This window comes from Schistocerca gregaria, chromosome X, assembly GCF_023897955.1.
Source record: "Schistocerca gregaria isolate iqSchGreg1 chromosome X, iqSchGreg1.2, whole genome shotgun sequence".
Taxonomy (NCBI): Eukaryota; Metazoa; Arthropoda; class Insecta; order Orthoptera; family Acrididae; genus Schistocerca; species Schistocerca gregaria.
In genome coordinates this window covers 290,699,839-290,727,243 of record NC_064931.1, presented here as the reverse complement: position 1 = coordinate 290,727,243, position 27,405 = coordinate 290,699,839, and the positions used below count along the sequence as shown (strand labels likewise).

General features: G+C 39.7%; 1 protein-coding gene across 2 annotated transcripts in view; it reads left to right on the top strand.

Moving 5' to 3' along the window:
• Positions 1-27,405, top strand: part of LOC126299610 (myotubularin-related protein 2) — a 160,839-nt gene that overhangs the window by 90,678 nt on the left and 42,756 nt on the right. For both annotated transcript variants that reach the window (XM_049991643.1, XM_049991644.1), the window contains 2 exons: positions 5,493-5,668; positions 16,127-16,234. In XM_049991643.1, coding sequence (XP_049847600.1) covers positions 5,493-5,668; positions 16,127-16,234 — 284 coding nt within the window. The remainder of the gene's footprint in view (positions 1-5,492; positions 5,669-16,126; positions 16,235-27,405) is intronic.

Sequence of the window (27,405 nt, the reverse complement as noted above, 5' to 3'; positions counted from 1 at the left end):
AGCATGGTGTATGACTCAGCAGCACCTACAACTTTGCAGATCCTCGTCCCACTTCTACATTGTGGCGTCAGACTGGCAACAGGTGCCTTCTGCACTAGTCTGGTGACTAGCCTTCTTGTAGAAGCTGGAATCCCTCCCCTACAATTCTGCCGACAACAGTTGCTTGCATCATACATCGCCTGCGTCCATTCCTCGCCCTAGCACCCAAACCGTAGGCTCCTTTTTCCATCTTCTGCACTCCCCTCCCCCGTGACGGCAGCCTACCCTCCCCACGACGGCGGCCTAGGTTGGGTTGCTCTTTATCGTGCACTCACTCACCTCGCCTTTCCTCCTGCCCTGGGGAGTCATTTGTCATATGCAGTGACTGCCTGAGTGGATTGCAAGCACTCGACCTGTGTTTTTCTCAGGACTCTTTGGTGTGCGGTATTCAAGATGCTGTTTTTGCTCTCGTTGAGTGTGGTCATTCAGCGACATTTGTGTGGACCCTGGGCCACATCTGCATTCCAGGAAATGAACGTGTCGATCACCACCCCTGGAGCTTGGTCTCGTGGAAAGAGACCTCCGGTCAGCTCTACATCGCAAGGTCTGCGATGCCTGGAGCTCTAAATGGTCTGTCATGAACACGCCAAATAAGCTGCGCATGGTAAAGTCGTCCATGGCCGTATGAAACTCATCCTTGAGGAGCACGCGTAGGGACTCAGTTGTTCTCTGCCGTCTCCAAATTGGACATACACAGTTGACCCACAGCTATCTCCTTCGTCGTGAGAACCCGCCCAAGTATCGCTCTGATGCAGGGCTGACAGTGGTCCATCTTCTGATGGACTGCCCCCCTTTAGCCTCCTTGCGGCAGTCCTTTAATTTACCAGCTGCACTTCCTTTAATTCTAGGTGACGATGCCTCTATAGCTGACTCAGTTTTCGTTTTATCCGTGCAGCTGGGTTTTATCACTCACTGTAGTGTGGGTGCTCTCGCATGATTTCTCAGGGTACATCCACTCCAGCGACTTATAATTGTGATGTGGATACCAGAATAGCGTCTTTTATGGCAACAAGTTGTGTTGGTACGTCTATCAATGCTTTCCAGCTGGAGGTTCTTTCTTTGTAGTTGAGTGGTTGACCTTTTCCCTGATCCATCAACCACTGTAGGCTGTTTTACTCTAGTCCACTATTTGCTCTGCTCCTTTTAAGTGTCCTATTTTGTGTTATTGTGGTGTTCATTTTAGCTCTGTACCGCCTTGGTGTTCCCTCCCTCTGGGTACAGAGGTTACGCTTTTACTGTATAGGCCTTTTACAAGTATGTCTGTTTGGAACAGGGGACTGATGACCTCTATGTTTAGCCCCCATCAAACCCCAAAACCAACCAACCAACTAACCAACTAGTGTGTAAAATGAATGGTGTAAGTGGGTTGATTCATAAGCATTTTCCAGTTGGATGTTAAATGAACAAATGGAAATTCAAATGCTTTGAAGACCAAAACACCTGCCATCAAACAAACAATTTCACTGAAAGATAGGACCTTCAGTGGAATTTTCAGTCCAAGACTGATTGCACAGCTGTGGTGTAAAAATGCTCTGTTTTAGTTTCCATCTGTTCTATGTTGAAAATTTATAGAGCTGTTTTAGTATCCACATAACTGAGCAAAGTCTGTCTCTAAACATTGTTGAGCTCCGTTTTCAGAAGTTCTCAAGTGACAATTGCATTGGAAGAATTTTTCTCAAAGAGCCTGCATCAATAGCTGATACTTTAAATTGTGGGAATATTCTGAAAAACATCTGAAACAATTCAATACTTAGAAGGAAAAACTTGATCACTTTCTAATGAATTTAGTGCAAAGTGGGAACCATGACTTCATCAAGTTTGTGCAGAAGTCGTTATGCATGGTTCATGGAAAAGCTATAGTTGAAAGAGACTTTTCTGTTAACAAATAATTTTTAATTGAAAACTTAGAAGATACAGTTTTGGCAGAAAGAGGTGTTTACTGTGTAATACAATCAAGTGTTTTCTGTGTAATACAATCATCAGATGGTTTACTCATTAGTGAGAAACAGCTGAATGTACTCTTTACAAGATCGGTTACACTAACTGTGAAGTATGCTTCATCAAAAAGAGTAGAAGCTTTAGAAAAGAAGAAATCTGATAAAAATGAAGTGGCCAGTCATAAAAGAAGAACAGTTCAAGAAATAAAATAGCTTAAAAAGAAAAAGGAATGATTATAAAAAAGGCAATAGAGGAAGCTGAAGTTTTAGATGTTGAAATTTCAGATTTAGCTAAGAAGCTTAATCACTTAATCACTTAATCTTTTACAGTGAAGTTTAACATTTGACATAAATTTTGTATCTTCAAAATTTTTATATTATCATAACAAAAATTGTAAGTTTTCAGTAGATTCCTGTGTTAAAACAAATTGTATTTTAACTAATTTGATGATAAATATATCTGAAAATAGTTGTACCCCATCCTATGTTTAAATGTTTTTATAGCATTTGATGAGTGGTAAGCAGCAGAATGGTCCGTTATTCATGTAGGGAAGAAGCCAAGATGGTGTTTGTGCGTGGCCAAGCAGATGGAAATGGTCGAGAGGCAGCACGACTATTCCAAAATGAGTACCCTCACAAAAGCCAACCACATCACACACAATTTCAAGTCCTTTTTGGGTATTTGTGTGATCATGGGTCCTTTCAGATAGACAAACATGCAGGAAGGTGGCAGTAGATTTGGAGGCCTGGGTTCTGCCTCTCGACTGTTTCCATCAGCTTGGCCACACAGTATGCTGCATCAGTCACACAGCCTGTGACACAAGGAATATGGCAAATGGTCAGAGGAACTTTCATCCATCAGTGCCACCTACTGTGACAACAGTGTACACATGTTCATAGGACCTTTTTTCCTCAATTTCCAGTCATGGATCCATCCTCATGGTTTGTCGGTTTTATTAATGTTGACACAGTTTAAATAATATGAGAATTATCACATTCAGCCTTTATTTCAACCAGCTTTCAGGTTTATAAAAAAGTGTTTTGTCATTGTACCACACATATTTTCGAGTGGTCATGAATATAACTGAAGAGATAATGAAATAGTCATGAATTTGATCCTCTGAGTACCTGTAGACACTGTAGGAGTGATTGTTGTTGATCTTGCTTCACTGCATTGCAGTGTTGTAAATGAATTCATAATGGGTAGTGCAGCGACAAAATAGATAGCACTCTAATTGCTGAAGTGTTGCCTTCCTGGCTTTAAAGTTCATTTTCAGTATATTTATCAAGTATAATGAAATAGAATGTTTGCAGTACGGCAGCATCATGTTAAAGTTGATCTAACTCCAAATGCTTTGCACAAAGAATAACAACCGACTGCTTCCCTGTGATCACTGCTAAGGTGCTTAAAAATACAACAGTTACATGTACTGTAACTCATTACTGTGAATATTACATTAATTAAATTACAACTGAAAACTAGTAACATGTTTCTTACCTTGCATAATAATATAAATCAACACAACCCAGACATTTCCGGTTGTGGAAAGTTTTCATATGATAATCAGTTAAATGTTGACTTCTGAAAAATGCTTTTTTGTCATATTTTAATTGCTTTATAAATCCTATCTCTAACATGTGTTCAGAGTCTATTCCTATTGTTGATTCTGTTGCATACAAAGCTGTTGATGTGCATAAATGTTAAGATCCAATCCCAGCTGTTGTTCATAATGTACAACAAAAGTACATGACTAAAGGATTGAATACATTAGTAGTCCTGGCATCAGTAGTTTTCATGTGTGGTATTCCAGTCTGCCATATTACAAGGTGCCAGTGTCAGGGTGTATGTATATAAAATAAAAACAGATGGACAATACATTCTGCTTTCCAACAGTGAACTGTTGAAGGTTGTAGAGGTATTATCACAGGCGACTGATATATCTGCAGTCATTTCTCACATGGTACAGGAACATATTGGCCATCAGGTTCATACATCCATGTATTTATTTTACATTAACATCACCACTATAGAGTCCTTCATCTGTTTTTACTCTACATTAGTTCGCGTACCCCAGCCCCTTCACATTCTATTTCGTAGGCTTTTGTTATCTTTCTTCCCTTGTGTGTGCAGATAACATTCCCTGTCCATCAGTATCAAACTCCTTTTCTGATATTTTTCCCCATTATTTTTGTTAACTTAATTTAGTGAACATCAGCCTTCGCAACAGAATAAAACTGTGTGCTGCTCTGAAACCAGAAGCCAATTCCTGTCTTTCACTCAGTGTTTCGACTGTGTGACACTAAAAGTAGTACATGGGGGAGTAAAATAACTGATGGTGGTCTAAAGTGTAGACTGCCAACAGCAAGAAATGGACTTCTGTAGAAAATAAATTTGCTGACATTGAATATAAGTTAAGTGTTTGGAACTTGTTTCTCAAAGCATTTGTCTGGAGTTTAGCCTTGTAAGGAAGTGAAATGTGGACAGTAAACAGCACAGACAAGTAGAGAGTAGAAGCTTTTTAAAATTTAGTGCTACAGAAAAATGCTGAAGATTAAGTAGGTAATTAACATAACTAATAAGGAGTTGCAGAATAGAATTGAGGAGTATTGAAGTTGGTGGCATAACTCTACTAAAAACTGGAGATCAGTTGGTACGACACATTCTGAGACCTCACGGAATTGTTAGTTTAGTATTGGTTTAAAGTGTGGCTGTTAAAAATCGCAGAGAGAGACCGAGAGATGAATATGTGATTTGTAATCAATTTCTTGCTCAATTTTTATGCATCCATAAACCTATCAATGAATTGTAGTACTTTCTATCAATCTCAGTAACTTGAAACATGGAACAAAATTAATTTTCTGAAGTGAGGTGAAATAATAAGCTATATATCAGATGAAAATTGTTTCCATGAGAGGAAATCGGCATTAATAGTTAAAAGTTGTATGTGTAATCTTAAATTGAAATAAATATGTGAAATGTTAGGTGGTGGTTCAGTCCAGAAATAATAGGTATTTTTAATGCAAAAGTCATAGCTTTTAATGCACAAAAATAGTGACTGAGAAAGAAGCATGAGTAGTAGTAGTTTTGTGCGAAAAGTGTTTAGTTATTTGCGGTTCAGCATAGATACTCTGGACAGCTTTAATGTAAGTTTTTGTGGATAAAGATGTAACTGAGTACTTTAAGTAAACTTAACTTTGCTGCCTATTTAATTTAAAATTTATGCAAGCATCCATAGGATCAGGATATGTGTAGGTTGTATTGTTATTTTTTACCACCCAGGATACCAGCTTACAAACACAGGGTACTAGGACATGTATTTTTATTGCAAATATTTGTACAGGTGATTTAAGTGTTACACAACTTCATCTACTAAAGTAACATTATGCGAAATCAGCAGAATTTATATCTATTGATTTCATTCTTGGTAAGCAGTTGTTTATAGAAGAAAATGAAGCAATATAAAATAAGTTGCTGTGGGCAAAATAAGTTAATTTTGTATTCGACATGTGTTTCAGAGCTTTGTTTCCCAACCATAGAAGAATCAAGATGGCTTTCAGGTGTGGAATCAACATACTGGCTGAAGCACATAAAATGCATTTTAGCTGGTGCTGTGAGAATTGTTGATAAAGTAGAAAACCACAAAACCTCTGTTCTAGTCCACTGTTCAGATGGCTGGGATCGCACAGCACAGGTCAGTTTCTCATTTATTTACATGGCATCAGTATTTAAAATATTATCTCACCCTCATGGAAGAACTTATTTCTTTTGTCTTTTCTGATGACTAGTGCTGTAACCGCTTCAGTCTGCCTTAAAATATCTTCTGGAAGTTTTTTTATTAACATGTCACACTCTTAACCCTCAAGTGGGATTGCCAGTTTTTGTGACATGAGCAGGTGCGTGATGCACTTTGTACACATTTAAAGAATAGCTCTCTTAATGTTGCCAAGGTAAACATGAATAAGCAAAATCACAGCTTAACATTACTTTAATTAAACAGCAATAAAATAAACTTACATCATATGAGCTAAATCACTGTTTATTTAAAAAATAATAAAATAAAATTTCATTATCACTCAGATGCCATGTTTCTCGAGCAGTAATGACAAGCTCGAAGCATGAAACAGCACATTTGCATCAGATCGCAGCCGACCACTTATTAGATTGCTAATTTTCTCATATAAAACTTCCTCATTGGGGGATTGTGCCACAAGATTGGAATCTGGTTCATTTTATTGCACATACCATTTTTTTTTCTCCCCTGGCGTGCAGTTTATTTTATATTACTGTTACTCACTTAGACGTATGACATCACAACTTGGCACTGGCTTATCTGAAGCAAAAACAAAGGAATGGTTATGGGCTCACAGCTTCACAATATTTGTTCTGCAAGAAAAGTATTTCATTTGTGAATGTGGAGAACCATCAGCTGTCTGATAGATTGATGACAATGAAAATCTGTTCTTGACCAGAACTAAGTCGGATTTCCCACTTATCATGAGCAGTCGCCTTACTGTTAGGCTATCCAAGTATGACTCACGGCCAGACACAAACTTCCATATGTCATCAGCCATGTGTCTACAATATCATATAATACTATTTGCAGTTGGCACACTTTATACAAAGGTGCACCCACTCGAGAGTTAAATAAACAAATAAATAAGATCATGACCTCGTGTATCAAATACCATTCCTTAAAGCTGGTGTTTTGTTTGTACTGGATACTTTATGCATATATTGTAGTGCCCATTTTTTATGTTGTTATGAGATGTATTATGGTACTGCATAGTGAATGAGTGTCGTCATTCCTACTACGTTATTTGTACCCAATGACTGTGCTGGTCTTAACCTTTCTGTCTTTCGGTGTTTGTTTTGTTTCGATGGATGGGTCATGAAGTGTTATATACTGTACATAGTACTGGTCTCTCTTATATAGTCAGCCACCTACACACATTTTGTGAATAAACATCATTTTTAAATTTTTTTTCCATATTGTTGCAGTGTGTATTACATTTTGAGTTAAGACTGATCACTTCCTATTTCTATACCAGTTATAATGTTGTCATTTCATTTTGAGTGAATATTTTTATGACAGAATTTTTTTTTAATTCACCTCAAATATGTGAAAATGCTCAGCAGCTGGACAAAATAATAAGATACTGTGCTACAAATATTTTATTTCTATGTGCTGAAGCTGCCTGTCACTTTTTCCTCATACTATAACATCTCTGAAAATGTTCTTAGCTACTAGCTTGTCTCTAGTTGCTTGGGTGCCCTGTTCATCTACTACCATATCAGATGTTAAACAAGGTTTTGTACTTAAACATAGTAGTGTAAGGAAAACTAGATGTATTAATATATGCCAGACAGTGTTAAAAAGGATTTTTGCCACTGATAGGAAGATATCTGATTCCATTACACATCTGCAAAATTGACAACGAAAACAGTGCACCAGGAACTGTTCAAACAAAATATTCGTGCTACAGCTAGTATTGACAGACCTCTAGGACTGCAGTGATAAACATAATATGTGGATCACTGACCAATTACAACATGTTACGTGCTCCATCAAATCTTCTAAACAGTTCTGTACGAAAGATAAACTTGGGTGAGGAGAACAGGGAAACATACTATTCAGACCATGCTCTTCAAATTGTGGAGCATGGTAAATACAATTTGTTACATTTAGTGTGTTTGTATCATTGTTTTTTGTAAGTTAAATGTTCACATTAAAAAGAAAGATAACTGGTGAGGTCAGTGAAAACATTTTCATTCAGTGATACTAAACAAAAAAGTCTGGAAATTTCCAAAGGTTTATTTGAAGAGTATGGGGAAAAGGGGGGGGGGGGGGGGGGGATTAGGGACCCATTACCATCTTCTCTAGTGATTGGTGGCTGAACCAGAAAATAGAAAATGTATTTGATGTAGTTACAGTGCCCAGTATTCTGAGATTAAAATGCAACTGTCATCACTTGTAAAAATCACTTTTGTCAGTTTCAGTAAACAACACTGTTAGCAATGTTGCAAAGTTGTGTACAACTTCGTACACAACAGTAAGGAGAGGTGGCCTACAGAGTGGTGTGGCAGCTGTTGTAGGAAAGCTGGGCAGGAATTGAAGCGGTTAGCAAACAGGTTAACTCACTAAACAGAAGATGTACTTAACTTGTATTTCTCCAAGCATACAAAGACCCATTACAAATAATGCAGCAAGTCCAGTTATCACAATGTAACTAGAATGAGGCTCACTGCACGAAGCACGAGTGGAGGTGCCATAGCTAATGCGAGTGGGTTGAGAGGCTGCCACAAGCCGTCCTATATAGTGGTGGCAGAGGACGCACATAGTCCAGAGCCACTGGAGACATGGTTCAGTGGGTGCACACTATTGGGTCTACCAGATTCTGCACGATAACTGTTGATGTCAGACCGAAACTTGCAATTCCATTACCAACTGTGGGGTATCAGTGGAGTGATATCAATGCGTGATACCACATCCCCCCCCCCCCCCCCCCCCCCCCCAAAAAAAAAAAAAAAAACTTCCATTCCCCAAAAACTTCCACATTGTTGCCCTGTAGTGTAGATGAGCAAACAATAATTGGAGGGGGTGGGTGCTGGAGGCCAGTGGCAGTGAGGAGACAGAAGTCGAAACTGATGCCGGTAGCGAGCTCTCGCTCATGCCCCATGTATTCTGAGTGCACCCACTTACAGATGCGGAGCAACAAACAGACAGAGGCACCTTGCTGATTGAAAGGCATCTGAGGCAGCACATGAAGTAGCTGCCGGGAAGAGGGGCCTATCCCCAGGCGACAGTGGTTTTCGAGCCAGCAATGACCACAAAAGGGCCCCAGCTTTGATCAACTCCTGGACCAGTGCTGTTGGCGCAGTCCCAGTGGGAGCCGGGTGCCACAAGGGTCATTGTGTCCTGGTGGACATGGAATCTGAAAGAATATAGCCTGCAGCAGGATCCCACAGTTCACATGGACAAATTTGATTCTGGTGACTTGACAGCAATCCTCTCTGGTCCTGCAGGAGAAACATAAAATGTCCATGCAAACCTACAACATACAAGCAGATGCACAGCATCACTCCCAGCACCTTTGTCTGCTACACAATCTGTAAAAGACCAAATCGTTAGTTGTACTTTGTCTGCCTGGGCAGCGTAGGTGCCACCTGCCATGGCGGGTGCAGCAATTGGAGTGAGGTATAGTGACCCCGTCCATAACAGCTCCATCGGTAATGGTCTGTCACATGGCTGGGAACAGTAGGAAGTCGAGCAATAGAGCTTGATCCCATGTGTGGGAGGCTCGAGGTTTGTCCATCAGTTGCTTAAATGTTTGTACAAGGCATTCAGCTTTGCCATTGGATTACGGGTGGTATGGTGCACTTGTGAAGTGCTTAATGCTAGAGGCAGTGCAAAACTGTTCAAACTCTGCAGCAACAAATTGAGGACCATTGTCAGTCACAATCACTTAGGGCAATCCCTCAAGGCATAAGATAGATGACAAGACTTGGATTGTGGTATGAGCTATAGTAGAGTGATTAGTAACCATGAAGAAAAATATACTGAAATTATCGACAAAAGTATCCATGAAATCTAAGTGCAGCCGTCGCCAGGGTGTTTAAGGCTTGGACCTTGCAAAGAATTGCTGAGGCGGAGCTGACTGATGGTAAGCACAGGCTTGGCACAGAAAAGTCTGTTGTTCAGTTTGTGAATCCAGACCGTGCCAAGTGCAAGGACATGGCACCAACTGTTTGCTGCAGATGATGCTCCAGTGACCGTGGTGTAACAAATGAAGCACGTCAGCCTAGAGAACCTTGGGAATCTTAACACATGACTGGTCATCATCGGTGCAGAGCAAAATGACACCTTGGTGAACCGTAAAGGCATGATGATGGGCATAATATCTGTAAACCGCAGAATGTGGCCAACCAGTGTGGATGTAGTGCAACAGATCTACAAATCAGGATCTGCTGCTATGGCGAAAAATGGCATCTGCATTGGCATGCTTAGAAGTGGGCTGATACCTATATTGATAATCTGACACAAGAAGAGCCCACCATTGCAGTGTCTGTACTGTGTGAGTGGGGACGGACTGATAAGGGCTAAACAAAAATTGCAGAGATTTAAGATCAGTCACCAAGTAGAATTTTCTTCCAGAAAGATAATTGTGAAACTTAGTGACACTGCAGACAATGGCAAGAGCCTCCTTTCCAATTTGCAAATAATTACAATGAGCTTTGTTCAACAACTTTGAAACAAAGGCAATTGGCCTGTCAACAGCACCACATTTATGCAACAAAACGGCGCCAATGCTGTAAGAGGAAGGAGCGACAGATTTGGATGGGTCAAAACAAACCAGGTGTTGATCATGAAGCAAAATATTTTTCAACTTCTGCAAAGCAAATTGACACTCCTGTGACCAAACAAAATGAACATTCTTCCTGCGCAAGCAATGCAAGGAAGCTGTGATCTGAGTGGCGTTAGGAATAGATTGGACGTAATGTGTGACCTTCCCTAACACACTGTAATTCCTGCACATTGTATGGGAGTGGAAGGTCACAGATAGTGAACAGATGTGTTTGCAATAGGTGAACAACCTGGCTGTTAATGACATGAGCTAAGCACTAAAGTTCAATATGAAAAAAATGAAAAAAACCCACGTTTGTCTTTGTTACACTGATCAACTGTTTACAACATTTGAAACAGAATGTGAAGACCGCTAATGTGTTCCTCAGGAGTTTGACCTGACAAGACAATATTATCTAAATAATTTGAGCAAAAAGGAACTTCTGCAGTCAGATCTTCCAGAAAGCACTGAAATATGATGGATGCAGAAACACTGCCAAATGGCAGTCTCAAAAATTTGACAAGACCTAGATGACAAGGATTTGTTGCAACTGCTTATTCAGAGGGATTTGCAAGTAATCGTCATGCAAATCAGTTTTGGTCAAGTAACAACCAGCATCCTAGTTATCCATCAGTTCTTCCAGATGCAGCAAAGGATAACTGTGAGCGACTGTTTGAGGATTCGGTTTTCTTAAAAAGTTCCTGAGTCACCTGTTCTCAAAGAGTATGAGAAACAGGACAAGCTCTTAAGAAAACATGGCTGTGCATTGTCGTTCATCATGACATGGGAAAATTATTGACTTTGCCTAAACCCTCACAAAACAAATCTTTAAATTCTGCGCATAACTGAGGACTGTCCCGAGGATCAAAGGAAGAAACAGAAAGTATGTTGTCCTGAATGTTTATCCAAAGCAAATCAAAAGAGCTAAGACAAAAAATATTAGCACTCTCTCGGGAGGAAAGCACTGTAAATGTCACTGTCTTCATCAAATTTCAGAAAGTTGCAGGAAGGTTACAAGCGTCTGAGACAGAAATGACTTGGCGGCTGTACCACATCAGTGTATGGCACAATTTGCACAACTTTGATTTGCCAAGCAATTTGTAAGTGCCGTGGTTGAGCAAAGTCACTGAAGCCTCAGGTTCAGGTTGCAAGCAGACTGACTGCCCAGCAATAGTAAAACACACAAAAAGTTTGTTGTACTGCAGGTGAGTTGGGAGCCTTCACTGAATCACTGTTGCACACTCGTTTTGCTCTAACTACACTGTGAGCCTTTGTAAATACAGTACACATTGTTTGTGACTTAGACTTGTGTGAAGGAGTAGTAAAAGCAGGCACCTTGCAATTCTGTGACTTAACTGGCAGTTACAGTATTTATACTTTAAGCCTACAGAAAGTGGAGGTCGTGTTCACCACATTAAAGAACTCTGTAAACATCATTTTTACTATAACTTTCCTGTAAAACTGACATCAGCAAATGTACCCAGTGCCAGCAACTTATCTTGCTGTTTTAGATTTTGTAAAGAAAAGTGTGTGAAATATTGCAGAGTGCATTAAATATGGCACTACACTACAGATCAGCATGTCACTGCAGCCTTTATTTCACACTCACTCACTCACTCACTCACTCACTTGCTTCGTCAGCTCACAACCAAATTGTCATCTTCAAATCACTCTAGACATTGAGACTGTGATATAGGTCGGCTTGTATCCACAGCCAAGATGATAGGAAACAGTACCATATTCCACTTTAGCATTTTAAGCCTACATTTTAAAAAACGTTAATAGACCATTTTTATTTGTTATACTGACATTTAATTTGGATGGTCTCACATAAATTCAGTGTGAACAAATGGGAATAAGAGTTACTACATTTTAGCAACAAAATCCAAAATTGTGGGTTGTTTTACCTTTTTTGATGAATTATTTTCTGTGTGGTTTTCCAGTTCATAAACACAGTTAAAAAATGTCGTCAACACCTACAGCAGAAATATATTTTTTAATTGTTCTCACTGCTCCATTTACAACTGAATTGGAGGGAACCTCACTATCATCATCACGATCAACGTTACCTACTGCAATGTCAGATATTCTTTCCAAGGTGACATCATCATCATTATTGTGTACGAAATCCTGAAGTGGATGCTGCAGCTGCAGCTTTTCCAAGGATGAAGCAAGTAGTTTCTCAGCGTCGTCATTAATACTTGGGTCTGGTGTGTCTGATTCATTTCCTTCGTTAGCGTCAATAAAACCCGATTGGTGTTTCTCCTGGCGTCACGATGTGGGGAGCCATCTGGTATGACTTCAGGTGCTGGCAGGTAGCGATTGAGGGAAGTCCAATGGCACACCATGGACATCGTGCATTCTCATGTGTTACCTCTCAAGTGACAGTATTGTAGTGTCATTTTTCAACAGGACAATGCTCTATAACACAAGGCGCATGCATGTCTCTGTGACCTGTCTGCGTGTTTTTCAGGCCAACAAGATCCTCAGATCTGGCCCTGATAGAACGTGTTGGACCAGCTTGTCAACTTTGTCCCAGTGTCAGTATCCAGGATATCAAGACAAGTTACAACACTTGTGGGCCAGCTTGCCTCAGGAGAAAATACACTCTTCACAGAAGAATCTGTGTGTGTGGGTGTGTGTGTGTGTGTGTGTGTGTGTGTGTGTGTGTGTGTGTGTGTGTGTGTGTGTCTAGGTCAGGTGGGGGGGGGGGGGGGGCGGGGTATAATGTTATACTGATAAGTGAGCTGCCAAATTTTTTTGTAAAATTGAGTCAGTTTTGTAATTACAGAAATAACATTACATACCCTCTCAACCCGCAAAGGTTTGTTCCCCCCCCCCCCCCCCCCCCCCCCCCCCCCCCCCGGCTGTTTCATGTTTTTTTGTTAGGCAGTGTATATTTGTGCCACACACTTTTCATCACTCAATATTTGAATGTGAAATCACCAGTGGAAGTTTTAAGGCTGCATTCAGAATGAAGAACAAATTGTTTGTATTCAGTTTTATGTGATTACTAGCATAGATAAATATGATGAAACAAAAAGGAATGATCCTTAAATATTGTTAATATCTGTGAAAAAAGAAACTGAGAAGTGTAGTTCGCTTTGTCCTGCCGTTATAATGTACTGACAAGGGTTTTCACTCTAACTGCTTGATATTTTGCAGAACCGACTCATCTACACTTAATGGGAAAAATAATTCATAACAGCTACAACAAAACTTAGTCAAGCCGCCTTCTCCTCGTCACCACCACCCCACCCCACTTTCATCCAGCTCTGCTTGGGTTTTTACGTGGTCACTTACATCTACCTGTACAAAGTCTGGATCTTATCATCACAAAGAGGTCTGTGAATGTCACAATTGATGGAACATCTGCGACAGCTTTGAGGGAAATTGTCATTGTATTCTGCAGCAACTGATACTGAGCGACAGCTAGCATTTGTAAATGGCTTCAACACATGTTGAGTTACAGAACTGAAGGCAGTTAGAAATATGTCCATCGTCTGTAAAATATTCATTCTCATTATATCCTTTCTTTTGAGCAATGAAATTTACCTATGGCCCGCAGCTATTCTCCATTTAGCTCTCACAGGATGAACTATACACAGGTCTAGAGGTTGTAAATGACTTGTACTGTTTGCAGGAACACACATAGGCACTCCTGAGAAATATCATCACATTGTGGTGTGCAGGGCATCTGTCAATAATAATAAGGATGTTCATTCTTCCTGCTGCACAAATCTTGGCATTAAAGCTCCTAAGAATCTTCGTACATATTTCAGTAGTTATCCAGGTGCTGCTAATAAAATCGTAGCTGCACCGTAGACATTTTTTACTCACCTGGTAGTTTAAAATTTTTTATGTTTATTAATAATGACAACTTTTCACTATAAGCACACAGCAAGGCCATGGTGCCATCTTTCAGTACATCCCGCGTCTGCTGCTTCACTTTCCTCACTTATGTTTCTGTAAAAGAGTTCATTGCAATCTCCCACTCCCCCTTCTCTAGTGGTATTTCCAATCATTCAGTGCACTGGAATCTTAAATTCTGAGTATCAGGCCAGTTTCTTGGCCCTAAATTTCCACCAATGGAAACTTTTCAACTGACCATTTCATGGAGTAATTTCATTTGTAACTGGATGGTTTCTAGATCTTCAGGGGTGTAAACACATTTGGGTTGGCTGCACAATTAATCGTACATGATGCCATGTTTGTCTTAAACTGATTACCTAAGATAACTGCACACTTCAAGGGGCAGGCTGTCCGTGTGTGCGAAAGGCTTTTGTTATGGATGTTATACTGTGCAGTCCCCTTTGATATGTTTTCAGTCATACTGTTGTGTCACCGAAATCTCTAGCTGTTGCCATCATTATCTCCATGGGAAAAAAAATGGATTTTGCATTTTACTGGAGGCTTCAGGAATCCTGAATATTATGTGCATAGAAAAACGGAAACATTCTTGTGCGTGACTTGACTTGAGACATTGTAGTGAAGAAAATAAACATCATTTTATCTGCTTTTAGAAACAGTTAAAGAAGCAAAACAGCTGCAACCACACAGTACACAGAAAGTTTCCTTTTTATGTCATTGTATCATCATGAGCACTTCACAAAATGCCAGAATTGAAGGAAAAACTGAATGCAATCTACACACCTTCAGTTTAGATAACTGTTAAGATTTTTACTTGAATGAGTAACTCTGGAGTTAAACTGAACGTGTGTAGGCCCCTATAAACAATGAAGGATAAATGTTCTCCCATGTTAGTGCAGAAGAGGGAATTTCAGCATTCAGGATTTTTAAGTATACTGTGCAAAGATAGTAATGTCAAATCATATTTCTTTGCCTTGTCAATTTGATGTGCAGAATGTTGTTGACAATGTAAATAAGTATCATCTTCTGTTAAATCTTCTGCTTTCATATTTCGCTAGCCATAACTACAAACATCTTGAGCAGTGCAGAATTCAACACTTCGATAAACAACACAATGTGCTTAATTTGTTCACTTTGCAATGTTTTTTGTAACACCAGCTTATGTGACCTGCATGCAGAAAGAGGCTATTTGAAATTATTCACCAAAAACTATGACCTACCTTCCAACAATCAGAGTTGATTGTGGATTATTGACATTTTCTCTATCAACAATTTAATGCAACTCATTCAGAAAAGAAAGGACTGGCTGCAAACTCTCAAATATGTTAGGAATTTTGTCATAGTTACGTTTCAGTTTGCATACTATCTATGTTTATGCCTTAAAAGTGGGCAGTTTCTTAGTTTGAATGGTAGCAACAGAAAAATTTATTAAAACTGGGAATTCTGTAAAAGTGGGTTTGTTAATACTTCATTTTATTATATTTGAGATAAACTATTTGAAAGAAAAAGGAATGTGACTACATGAAAAATTTTCAGGAAAAAATCAATTAATTTAGTCTGCCATATATAAACTTCCTCGTCCATATAACATAACTATGTTGACAATGTTTTTGTTCAGAACCGCAGTTAACTTATTTGCACAGCATTGTTAACAGTTATTGTTGCTACATGGTCTTTTTGCGCAACTATTAGGGATACAGGAAATGCAAGATGGAATGTGAATAATGTAAAACTAAATATAAATGGCTGTGGCAAGTCTAAAGATATCTTGAAAGTTCCAATTTCAGTCAGCCATATTCTTTTGAATAACTTTGTATTGGCAATTTGGTATGTTGCTCTGTACACATAAAATTATATTGTTATTGCTATTATGGTTGTTGTTTTTGTTGTTTATTATTATTATTATTATTATTATTATTATTATTATTATTTTACAGCTTACAGCATTAGCTATGCTAATGCTGGATCCATATTACCGTACAATCAAAGGCTTTGAGGTTCTCATTGAAAAGGAATGGCTTAGCTTTGGACATAAATTTCAGCAGGTTAGTATCAAACTGTCATCTTTTCTTACAGATCTCACAAGATCATTGAACTCAGTACACATTAACAAGGCAAAATTAATGTAGCACCAGTGAACCAAAGTAAAATTCTGTTATGGCAGATTTACATCTCATGAAAATGATTCACTGTTAAAGTATTGAAGAGGATTGCCCCATTTTGAAACCAATAAGTCTCTTAGACATTAAATTTTTGAAAAGTGTGAATTTTTTGTGACTACATACTGCTGTGAACAACACAATATTAGTGTTAGTTTTGGATAAACTATACCAAATGAAGTGTTTACCTCATAAATTTCTACACCAACTTTTAGGAGAAGTCAGGATACAAATGTGAAGAGTGAGGACAACCAGTCTGTAATGCATGCAGAGATGCATACAATGTAATACAGTAATAAAACTGTTCATTCAAAATCATTGAGCCCCACTCTTACACCAATTGTTTTTGATAGGATGTAATTGCTGCTCTACCAGTGCTCTACACATTGTATTCTTTAAAGTGTGCTTTTGTTGATAAGATAATGGATGCTACACCCTGTATAATTTTTTAATCTATAGGGTAGGGGCACCATGTACAATTGCCGTATATTTTCTTGTATATTTGTAGGATGATATAATAATTTCATACACTATTAAATAAGAAAACCCTCTGAATTATTGATATCGATCCAGTGTTACATCTGATGGGAGTTTTAAGAGAGATTTTGCAGCCAGCTGTTACTTAAGAAATATCGTAAACAATTTCAAGCACTAGTGTGGATGGGGTCAGTAATTAATGTTCTATTGTTCAGTACATTGACCTAGGACATTTCTTAATTTTGTGATACAGGGCATTTAATTGCTATAGCTAAATTCAGACACCCAGAGTCTAAAGTTCATGCATTGCTTGTTTAGTTTCTTAGGTAAGCACAACCTGGCCTTGGAACTATTTTCTCTACCTCAGTTTTATCTTCGCACACACTGAATTTCTGTGTGAACATGGCTAGGGATTGTGCATGTTGCATGATCTTGCTTTTGTAGCTGCTTTTCACAAACAGCAAGATGAGGTGTTGACCAGTCTCTACTGGCTTTGCATCAATGCTGCGAATTGTGGTCTATCTGTGCGAAGGTGCCACATAGCTGGCGAATTGCAGTTGTTGGTGACGTGATCTGCAGAGAAAGCTATTCTGCTACCAAGCAGTAGCAGTGGTGGTAGCTGGCAAGGTGTGCTCCAGTTCTGGAGCTTTTCGGTGAAAAAGGTTGTATGTGGATGATGACCACAATGTTAGTCCAGCACCTCTTAATGAACTGGTTTCAGGTACTACCTCACGTGGATAATGAAAGAGAGCCAGTGATCACCACTCTGTTTAGGATGAGGCAATCCACACAGGGGAAAGAAGGGGCTGTTTAATTGTAGACAATTCCAATGTTGAGCACATGATGGTCCCTCATAAGGAAATAGTGTCATGGTAGGGAAAATAATCAAATGGTGCACTCAGTATGTATCCTGGGAGGAATTGGTATGTATTCTGGGAGGAATTGGTGGCAGTGTCAGAGGCCATCCTGAGAGCAATTGAGTCCACAAGTTGTAGACAGCTACAGATTGCTACTCACATTGTCACCCAGTTCTTTCAGGAGACTGGTGGACATGAGCTCTCTCCTCAGCTGTGAATTAGCAGAACCATTCTGAGAATTGAATGAAGCCTCTTATCTTAAGCTGAGTAGAATGTCTAAACCAGAGTCTTCTTCAGTTCTATGATGCAATTTCACTGTGCAGCGGACCCTTGCAAAGTCACATTGGATAGATAAAGCTGTTAACTGTAATAGTATTCACAGCAGAGTCACAATGCTTGTGTCTCTTACAGAAAAGTCACCACCACGTCATATTACCAGCTGAGATTTTGTTGAAACCTGAAGTTTAGAGTGGGGAAAATTTCAACACCACGTGGAACATACATCAGAGAAGTTGATTAAACTTTCCAGGAGGATGAATGTAGTGATAAGCAAAAACATTAGGTCCAGCTAATTCCAAAATAATTAAGACTGCAAATCAATATGGACAAGACTAATTTGGCTCAGTGGACTTTGATTAAGATTCAGATGTTTACAGCGACCTTTGGATTCATACACAACAGCTGTAGAGCCATTCAAAGATAACCTAAACTCAATAGCATGAAAATACCCCAAATGTAAGGTGATAGTAATAGGTGAAGACTTCTATCTGCTCAATATTGATTGTGAAAACTTTGCATATGCATACCTTATCAGTGGATATGGACAGTCTTGTGTAGTAACAGAAATCATTGCCGGACAGCTGCCTCCAACTACTACAGTTGAGTTAGTGAAAGAAGATCCTTCACATCTGACAGTACTGTTGCCAGCTTTCAACTGCAAAACACAAATGGCTACGTATGAAACAATACTCTTCTATAAAGATTTGATACAACTCAGGAATGTTGCCATAGATATGTTTACAAAATCACTTTATGCGATTAAGGTAGACACAAGAAACAACAGCACCAAGACTGAAACAGTCAGCAATTGTATTTTGCCGATATCACTGTAGTCTGAGAATCCACAAGTGAAAAAATGATATATTTTAGATCTCCTGGCTACAAATAGACCTTACAATTACAAGATTGTCACTGATATGAGAGAGATTAGTGACCATGATGCTATTACAGGGACAATAGCCACCAAAGGCAAATAGGTCAAGATATCTAGGACTTCATAAGCATTCATTGTCAGCTTAATGAATGAACTGACAACATTTAGGTTAGTCTGGCAAACAAAGAACAATTCTGCTTGAAAGCTGAAATAGGTTGTAAACTGTTGTCTGGGTATTTTTGTTGCATGTACAGTAATAAAAGATGGCAAAAACCTTGGTTTAAGGTGCGATTCAGAGAATGTCGCAAAAACAGACTACTACACCCCGTACAAAAGAGCCTTCGGGGACTACAATCCGTACAAAAGAGCCTGCAGGGAAATAATGGACAAAACATAATAGTAACTTGTGCACCCTAAGGAGTCTGTATTTGAAGTCTACAATAATTTTCAGTCAGATCCTGGTGGCGTATCTTCGGAAAATCTTGGGAAGTTTTGGTCATATATAAAGTCAATGAATGGATCTGGACCTTAATTCAGTATCTTATGGATGCATTTGCTGCTGAAACTGACGACTGCAGACAGAAAGCAGAAATATCAAGTTCCACATTTAAAAATTTATTTGCATACACCGTTCCAATGTTTGACCACCACAAGCTCACAATTGAGAGAGACTGATATTCTCAACCTGATATTGTTACACAACACTGCTCAAAGTGAATGAGGCAGCGCAATCTTTTTTCCAGTCATATTTCGCATTGAAAGCACTGTGGAATTTGGCGTTTTCCTACCTAATATTTACCGCAGTGTAGATTACTCCTGTTTGCAATAGGTGTAAAAGGTCAGAATTATAGGCAAACCAGTTTCTGTCAAAGAAGCAGCATGTATTCAGATAAAACACTCATGTGAAACAGAAATTGCTTTATTCATGCTCAACATCTTGCAAACAGTAGATGCAGATGAACACACAGATTCAGTGTTCCTAGATTTCCAAAAAGTATTAAACTATTACATCTTCGACTACTAAACGAGACATGATTAAACTGTGTATCTTTGCACTCTTGTGACTGACATTATGAATATTTGAGTTGTAGAACTTAATGTGTTATACTGGACGTTAAATTTTCTGGATAAATGAAAATAACAATTGTGCCCCAGTTAAGCATAATAGAACCTCTCCAAGTCAGTGTACATAAGATTTATCAGATAGGACCCGGAATACCAGTACTATAAGATTGTTTGTTGACATACTGTTGATTACAGGAAAGTACTGTCATCGGATAATTATTTAAAAAAAAATCCAGTAAGACTTGACTTGGACAAAATTTCCACTTTATGTAATGAATGGCACCTCTCTGTAAATGTAAAGAAATGTAAGATAATGCCTTTAATAAAGAGAAAGATCTATATTGCATCAGATTACAAGGTCAGTGGTGAACATCTTGTGCATGTTAACGGGTATTCAGAGTGCTGCGATGAAACAGAAACTGCCTCATGTGACCAATCCCCACCTGTTCCAGTGAAAGCTGAGGTGTCAAAAACCTTTCGTGCACACTGTGGAGTTGGCTGTGTAGCTGACGTTACAGCGAATTGTGTGCCACTGATGAGGAACCCTGTCCAATGAACTAGTGCTACAATATAATGAAAGAAAACATAAAGAGCAGTCAGGCAGAAGAGCAGATTCAAACATAAGCAATTTTAGTAATAATACCAGATACAGTAATGTTAAAGGAATGGTTAAACTCGAGTTCATTTTATCGAATTTGAACTATTTTCATTCAGGTTTGTAACAAAACGCTCTTCTCTCTCTCCTTTATAATGCACTTTAATCACAACGTTTGAGTTTCAACTTTTTTCACCACATGGAGGACACATTTGTTCCCCAGTCACTGTTCTTACTACGTGTTCTAGCAGTTCTTTCACTTAACACATTTTGTGTGTTCTTGTCTTTGCTGCAACATAGCTTTCGATTCTGTCTCAAACTAACTAGGTTTTGTTTGAATCTCTGTGGTATAGAGGAATTGTTGTGCACTACCCTGTTTTGTTTAATGATTTCTATACTTCGTTTATCATGAGAATAAACCTAATGTAAACAAACACAAACACAATGAATGGTCATCAGCTGTAACTCTCGCTCACTGGTGGTATTCCACTCTTGAAAGTAAGCCCAACTTATGTATTAGATATCTTATTACTGTGTCACTGTAAATGAAACTTTAATATGTTTGGATGTATTAACAGCCATCAACGTTTTTCTTAATCTTACTTTAGTTATGTAACTTTTATTTAAAAAATCGTGTACCGTCACAGCCTCTGTAAGCGCAACTTGTGCTCTGATTGTCTCGCTGTTCATACATACAATAAAAATTGATGACACCGCTTCGCAGTGAAACATGCACATGGAACACTGTTAATGGCCAGAAACAAGTTGTTCTTAATGTTTTTGACAAGATTACTGAGAAAAAAATCTGCTGACATTTTTTGAGAAACACTATGTAATTAGTATAAGGTAGGGTATTTTTAAGTATATCTGTGGTGTAATCAGTTGTGTCCTAAATTGATAATCAAGTGGGCTGGCAGGTACCAGTTCAAAACTCGTTGTGGTCTACAATTCCTTTTGTTTGGGTTGAATATCTAAATCATTTAAATATGAAATTCTTCAAATATATAGTAATTAACTCGTACCTAATATCTCTTCCCCCCCCCCCCCCCCCCTCCCCAAGAAAAATGCACATCTTCTAGTTTCTAATTACATATAACACACAACGTTCTGGTTTTCATTGCAAATACATGTTCTTAATTATTGATATTTTATAAAAGATTGTTAAAGTTAAGAAAATTTAAAACACAATTAAATTTTTTGGCGAAAAATCAAATAATCATTGATTGAATGTGCCTACTGTGTAGTAGGACAGATGTGGTCTCAAGTGAGCCAGAGTGATAAGCATTGTAGAAATGTGGAAAACAATAATTTTCACAGTGTAGAGCACACTGTACAAATGCTGCATTTTCAGTTGTCACCTTAACTCTGCAATCTGAACCCAATACAATTGATCTGGAGTAAAGTTAAGGGATTTGTTGCAAGAAATAACGAGACATGTAAGCTGCCAAATGTACTGGAACTAATGTGCAAAGCTTTGTGACACATCACTGCCGAATGATGGCAAAAACAGCATGTCATAAAAGAGGAGGAGGAAATGTGAACTTTCTGGTGGCTTGAGATTCTGTTGCTGATCACCTCGTTATCAACATAGCAATGTTTTCCACAGTGTCTGATATGGAGAGAGTTCAGAGATTACCATACGACTGACTGTAATAGCTTCAATGGCTTCAAATATTTAACTTCAATATTTAACTACATGGTGAAATCCCAGCAGTGCTCTTTTATGCTGCACGTAGCTCAAGCAGAAAAAATACCCCTGTTAAAGTCAGGAATTTTCATCACTCTTGTTCTTAATGACAGTACTATGTTAGCTAACATCGAGAGCATGTTATGCTTTTTAGGAGATCTGATGGAAAACAAATCACCTGACTTTTACCATTAGTTCCTTATGTTCAAAAATTAAATGACATTCAAGGCTATATTGTTCTCTGGTAATCTCTTTTTACATCTTTACTGCAACTGTCCACATTACTGCAGGTTAGTTGGGCCAGGTGGCCGGCCATTGCTGTCCAAGTTAGATGCACCACTGAGTCGGTGTACTCTATAAAACGTATCCTCATTATCATACTTGACTGTACTCGAGACAGCTTAGCTTCTGCTCCATGTGAAACAGAGTCCAATGAGGTTTCAGCAAACACAGAAAAATACATAGTGTAATGTTTACATAAGGTTTTTTCTTATGATAAAGGGGATATAGTAGCTCTTTAATCAGCATACCATCTTCAAAAGTTATGTTATTATATCTTAGCCATTCTGATATACCTCGCTTACTGGAATTTGCATTAGGAACTTTCCTTTTTTGACAAGAATGGTATGGCACATTATCTAGAATAATGGCTCTATTTTCCCGAAGCTGAGGAAGAGTATCTTGAAACCATTTCTCGAATGTGTTGATGCTAGTCTCCTCATGGTAATGTCCACTTTCCTTGGATTCAAAAATCCATAGCTTTTGACGAAACCTGCTTTGCTCGCAGTGTATGCGGTAACCAGGCGTTTTCCCTTACCCGGTGATCCCTGGTTTCCAGTGGGTAATCCACACAAAAACACTTGTTTAGAGGATTTTATGTCATTATGTACCCAGTTGTTACTTCGAGTTTGTCCTGTGTTGTGCCACGTCTGATCCAAATAGCAAATGGGTCCTCCTTCATCTCTCAACAATTTAATGGTTCCTAAATATTTCATCGATGTCGAGCATCTTAAAAGCCGTGTACTTTACTTCATATCTCTTTCCTTTTGGTCATCAACATTTTCTGAAAGCTTGTGTGCATGGTTTTTCTTTCTTGGGAGACTTCAAAGAGAGTGTGGCCTTGTACTCACTTATCACATGGCACACTAAAGTACAACAAACACTTGTAGCTGCAGCTGTTTTGAAAACAATATCAGTCATTGATGGCTCTGGACACAACACCTCGATTTTATACACGTTGAGAAACATGCCTGTCTCTGCAGAAATTAATAACTTGCTTTGATCGCTTCTTGGGTGGACTTAAAATGGACATGTCGACCTCACTCACTGTATCTGTAGGGGATGACATAATAAGTTAACTCATAGGTGATGCTAATGGGGGGGGGGGGGGGGGGGGGGAATATAGCTATTGGGAGGGCACAAACAATGAATGCTGAATGTGATCATATACACTGATGCTTATGCTAATAGTCAAAAACTGCTCTTTCAGATTTTTTTTTATTCGTGTCAGAAGCACCATGGGTACAGAGATATAAAAAAATGAATAGCACACAGAAAAAAATTAATTACAGGCATATGAAAATATATATAAATATATATACAAATATGTGTGCATGGAAACAAAATGTTATAGGCATTTGGCCCATAAGCGGGCTACGTCGACAGCATTTGGGGTTGCCAACATCAGATCCTCTAAAGTGCAGTGTGAACGACGTTCAGGGCAGCTATACATGTGCTGGGTCGTCTGCACCTCTCCACAGTCGCAGAGATTAGATGTAGTAGAATATCCCCACTTAAGAAGGTTATCTCTTGACCGTGCAGTGTTGGTGCGTCTCCTGTTTAGTGGTCTCCAGACCACCCAGTCCTCATCGTAACCTGGTGCCAATTCTTCCTTTGGTTCCATCCAGTGCCCTTCTCCCGACTGCTTCCATCTCTCCACCCTAGATCCAGGTTGGTCGCTAAAATCTTCGGTTGCTCTGAGAAAACTGCGTCTAGATTTCAAGCGTTTGGTGCTGGCTGAGTTTTGTGGAGGAGGTGGCTCTCTGCCATCTCAGCCCTCGCTCTTTCACTATAGGCTGCGGCTTCTCTTCGTACTGCAGGAGGTGCAATCCCAGCAAGATGGTAGAGCTTGTCTGTTGGCGTTGGTTTCAGACATCCAGTGACGAGCCTGCAGGTCTCGTTCAGAGCAATGTTGACCTGTTTAGCGTGGGTAGAGTTGTACCAGACACTGCTTGCATATTCGCCTGCTGGGAAGCAAACTGCCAGTGCTGTGCTCCTCACTACCTCTGGCTTTGCACCTCAGGAGGAGTTCGTTATTTTCCAAAGAATATTATTTCTGCCGCTCACCTTCATTTTGGTGTTAATGCAGTGCTGTTTATACGTCAGAGCCCTGTCTAGGGTTACTCCTAGGTATTTGGGGTTAACGCAGTGTTCGAAGAGTTTGTCCTTCCAGAAGACACGCAGCTTATGGGATGTCTGCTTGTTACGGAGATGGAAGGCGCAAACTTGTGTTTTGCTAGGGTTCGGCTTGAGTTGATTGTCGGCGTAGTACTAACAGAGCATGTCTAGCGCATCCGTGAGCTTTGTCTCAACATCCTCAAAGGAGTCACCCTGTACGGCCATAGCACGGTCATTGGCGTAGATATAGTTTTCCGTACCAGCTGGCAGTGGTTGATCATTCGTGTATATGTTAAAAAGTAAGGGTGCCAGTACGCTGCCCTGAGGGAGACCATTTTTCTGGGCCCGCCACCTGCTATGCATCCCTTGGAATTCCACAGAGAACCTACAGTTCTCTAACAGACTTCTAACTGTGGATGTGAATTTAAAGGCCCTGGTAATGGCATACAGCTTCTTCATTAGCAGACGTAAGTTGACGGTGTCATATGCGGCTGTCAAGTCTATCAAGACGACACCGGTTATTTTCCGGTTCTCATAGCCGGCTTCAATCAGCTGCGTGAGGTTAATTACCTGAGATGTAGTGCTTTTCCCTGGGCGGAAACCTGCTTCTTGGGGGATTAGGTAGGGTTCTATGGCACTGGAGAGGCGATCCTGGAGTATTCTTTCAAAGTTTTTAAAGGCAGAGAAGTGATATGGGTCGAAATTTCTGGGGTCATCAGCATTTTTGCCTGGTTTTAAAATGGCAATAACTTTAGCCTTCCTCCAGATTGTGGGAATCTGACATGTTTCCATGCAATTGTTAAACAGTTTCAGTAGCCATTGTTTAACGTTGGGACCAAAGTGTTTAATCTGTTCAACAAAAATCCCGTCCAGGCCCGGGGCCTTCCTTAGCTTGCATTTCGCTATGTCTTTGTCCAGATCTGCCATTGTGAGAGGGGTGGTCAGAGTTGAATTTTCTTGGTGTTCAATCCTGTCTATTTTGGTCTCCGACTTCCTGATTTTGGTGTCGGGTTTCCCATTCTTGAGAAGCTGGTGGCCTATTTGGTCGGCTGTGACGGGAGCATGTCCTGGAGAGAAAGTTGGGTCATTGTTGAGACGTTTGAGTGTCCAGGCTTTCTGACTGCTCCTTTTCATGTCCATTTCTCTCTCCTGGGTTTAGCTAGTGACTCAGTTAGCTGCTCGCCCGCAGTGATAGTTTCCGTAGATAGAGGGTTTGCGTCAAACAGTGTCAGGTATTGCTGAAACTGGTCCTCTGATTCTGGCGTAATGCCTTCAACATAATTGCTTCTGCATCCTCTAGGGATCGATAGCTTGGAACACCACTGCACAGCCTTCACGAAATTGTCATAGAATCTTGGTTCAGGTTGTTTACAGAATCTTCCATGAGGTTTAGGAAGGTTCACCATTCTGCTTTCTTAAAATTGTACCTACGGCGAAAAGGCACGCTATGGGGTTTAACAACAGATGTGATCTGGCACATTATTGGACGGTGCTGGGCACATGGTATTGGTGAGCAAACTCCTTTTGAGCATTGGGACGTTACTTGATGGCTAACGAAGATGAGGTCCGGGTTATAACCTCTCCCCCCATCTGCAACTGTTTTAGGAAGCAGGCAGTTTATCGTCATGTATAAGTTTTAGGTTGTTTAGCTCAGCCCAGCAGATCACAGCCGTGCCATTGTCGTCGTCTTCTTGGTAGCCCCACTGCGTACTGTGGCTGTTGAAATCACCAATTACAAAATTAATTCTGTCTTTATTAAAATTGTTTACGTTGGAGTTGGAAAAGTCCACAGTTGGTGGTTTGTACACTGATATAACAGTGCAGTCACTAAGTTCAATGGTTAGCACTTCAGTAACATTGATGTCGTTTATACTGCTTGAAAGGATCTGTATGTTTGGCCTGGTAAAGATTGCGCTGCCATACTGTCGGTGTGGCCTTTCAGCTACTAGTCGCATGCTACATTATGCCGCCCCACATCATAACACCTGTACTACCAAAATCATCTTTTATGACAATTTTCCTGGGTGCATTATGTACCCTCATATGGCGACAGGTGGGACCATGTAAGATCTTGTACTTTTACTTCCCATAAAGCAATGCAGAACAGGTTTGTGTTAGAACAATTTCTTTCATGACTGAGTGCCACCTGTGTGGTGCTTTTAGTTTCTTGTTTGCAAATGAGACCTCCAACTTATTCCTCAGGTATGTGGTAGATCGACCTCCTTGGTGAGTAACCTGGTCCAAGATGTGTCATGGCCTCTCACAAAAGTCAAAGGAGAACACCAAACCAGTGACATCACAACACTCAGATCTCAATGACTACCTCAATTCCAAAACTATTGACACTAATGGTGCCAGAATCAGTGACTGAGTGGGTTTTGTGTTCATCTATAGCAGTAGCTCTGAATGGTGATCTCTATTGAATGTATGTACTGTGTTTATAGCCCACACGAGAGTGAGAGCATCCTAAAATGTTGCAATTGAGTGAGTTGCGTACAAACTATTCACTGCTGTAATGAAATTGCGTAGAATATCCATGACCAGCTAGTAGAGCTTCATGCATGAACATCCTCACATTTATTTTGACTTAGAGCCATGTGGGCATTACAGCTAATGAACATCCTGGTAACAGGGCCAAACAAGCTACAACAAGAAAGTTATTGGACCTCCGAACCCTCAGCACTGATATATGATCACAACTCGCTTATAATCCTAAATGGATAGGAAAATGAATGCTTAACCACAACTACTCTTAACAAGATCCTCTCCTGAGAATGCAGAATCTGTAGCAGAAATGCAGAAATAAGTTGATAGAGGAGCAGGAGC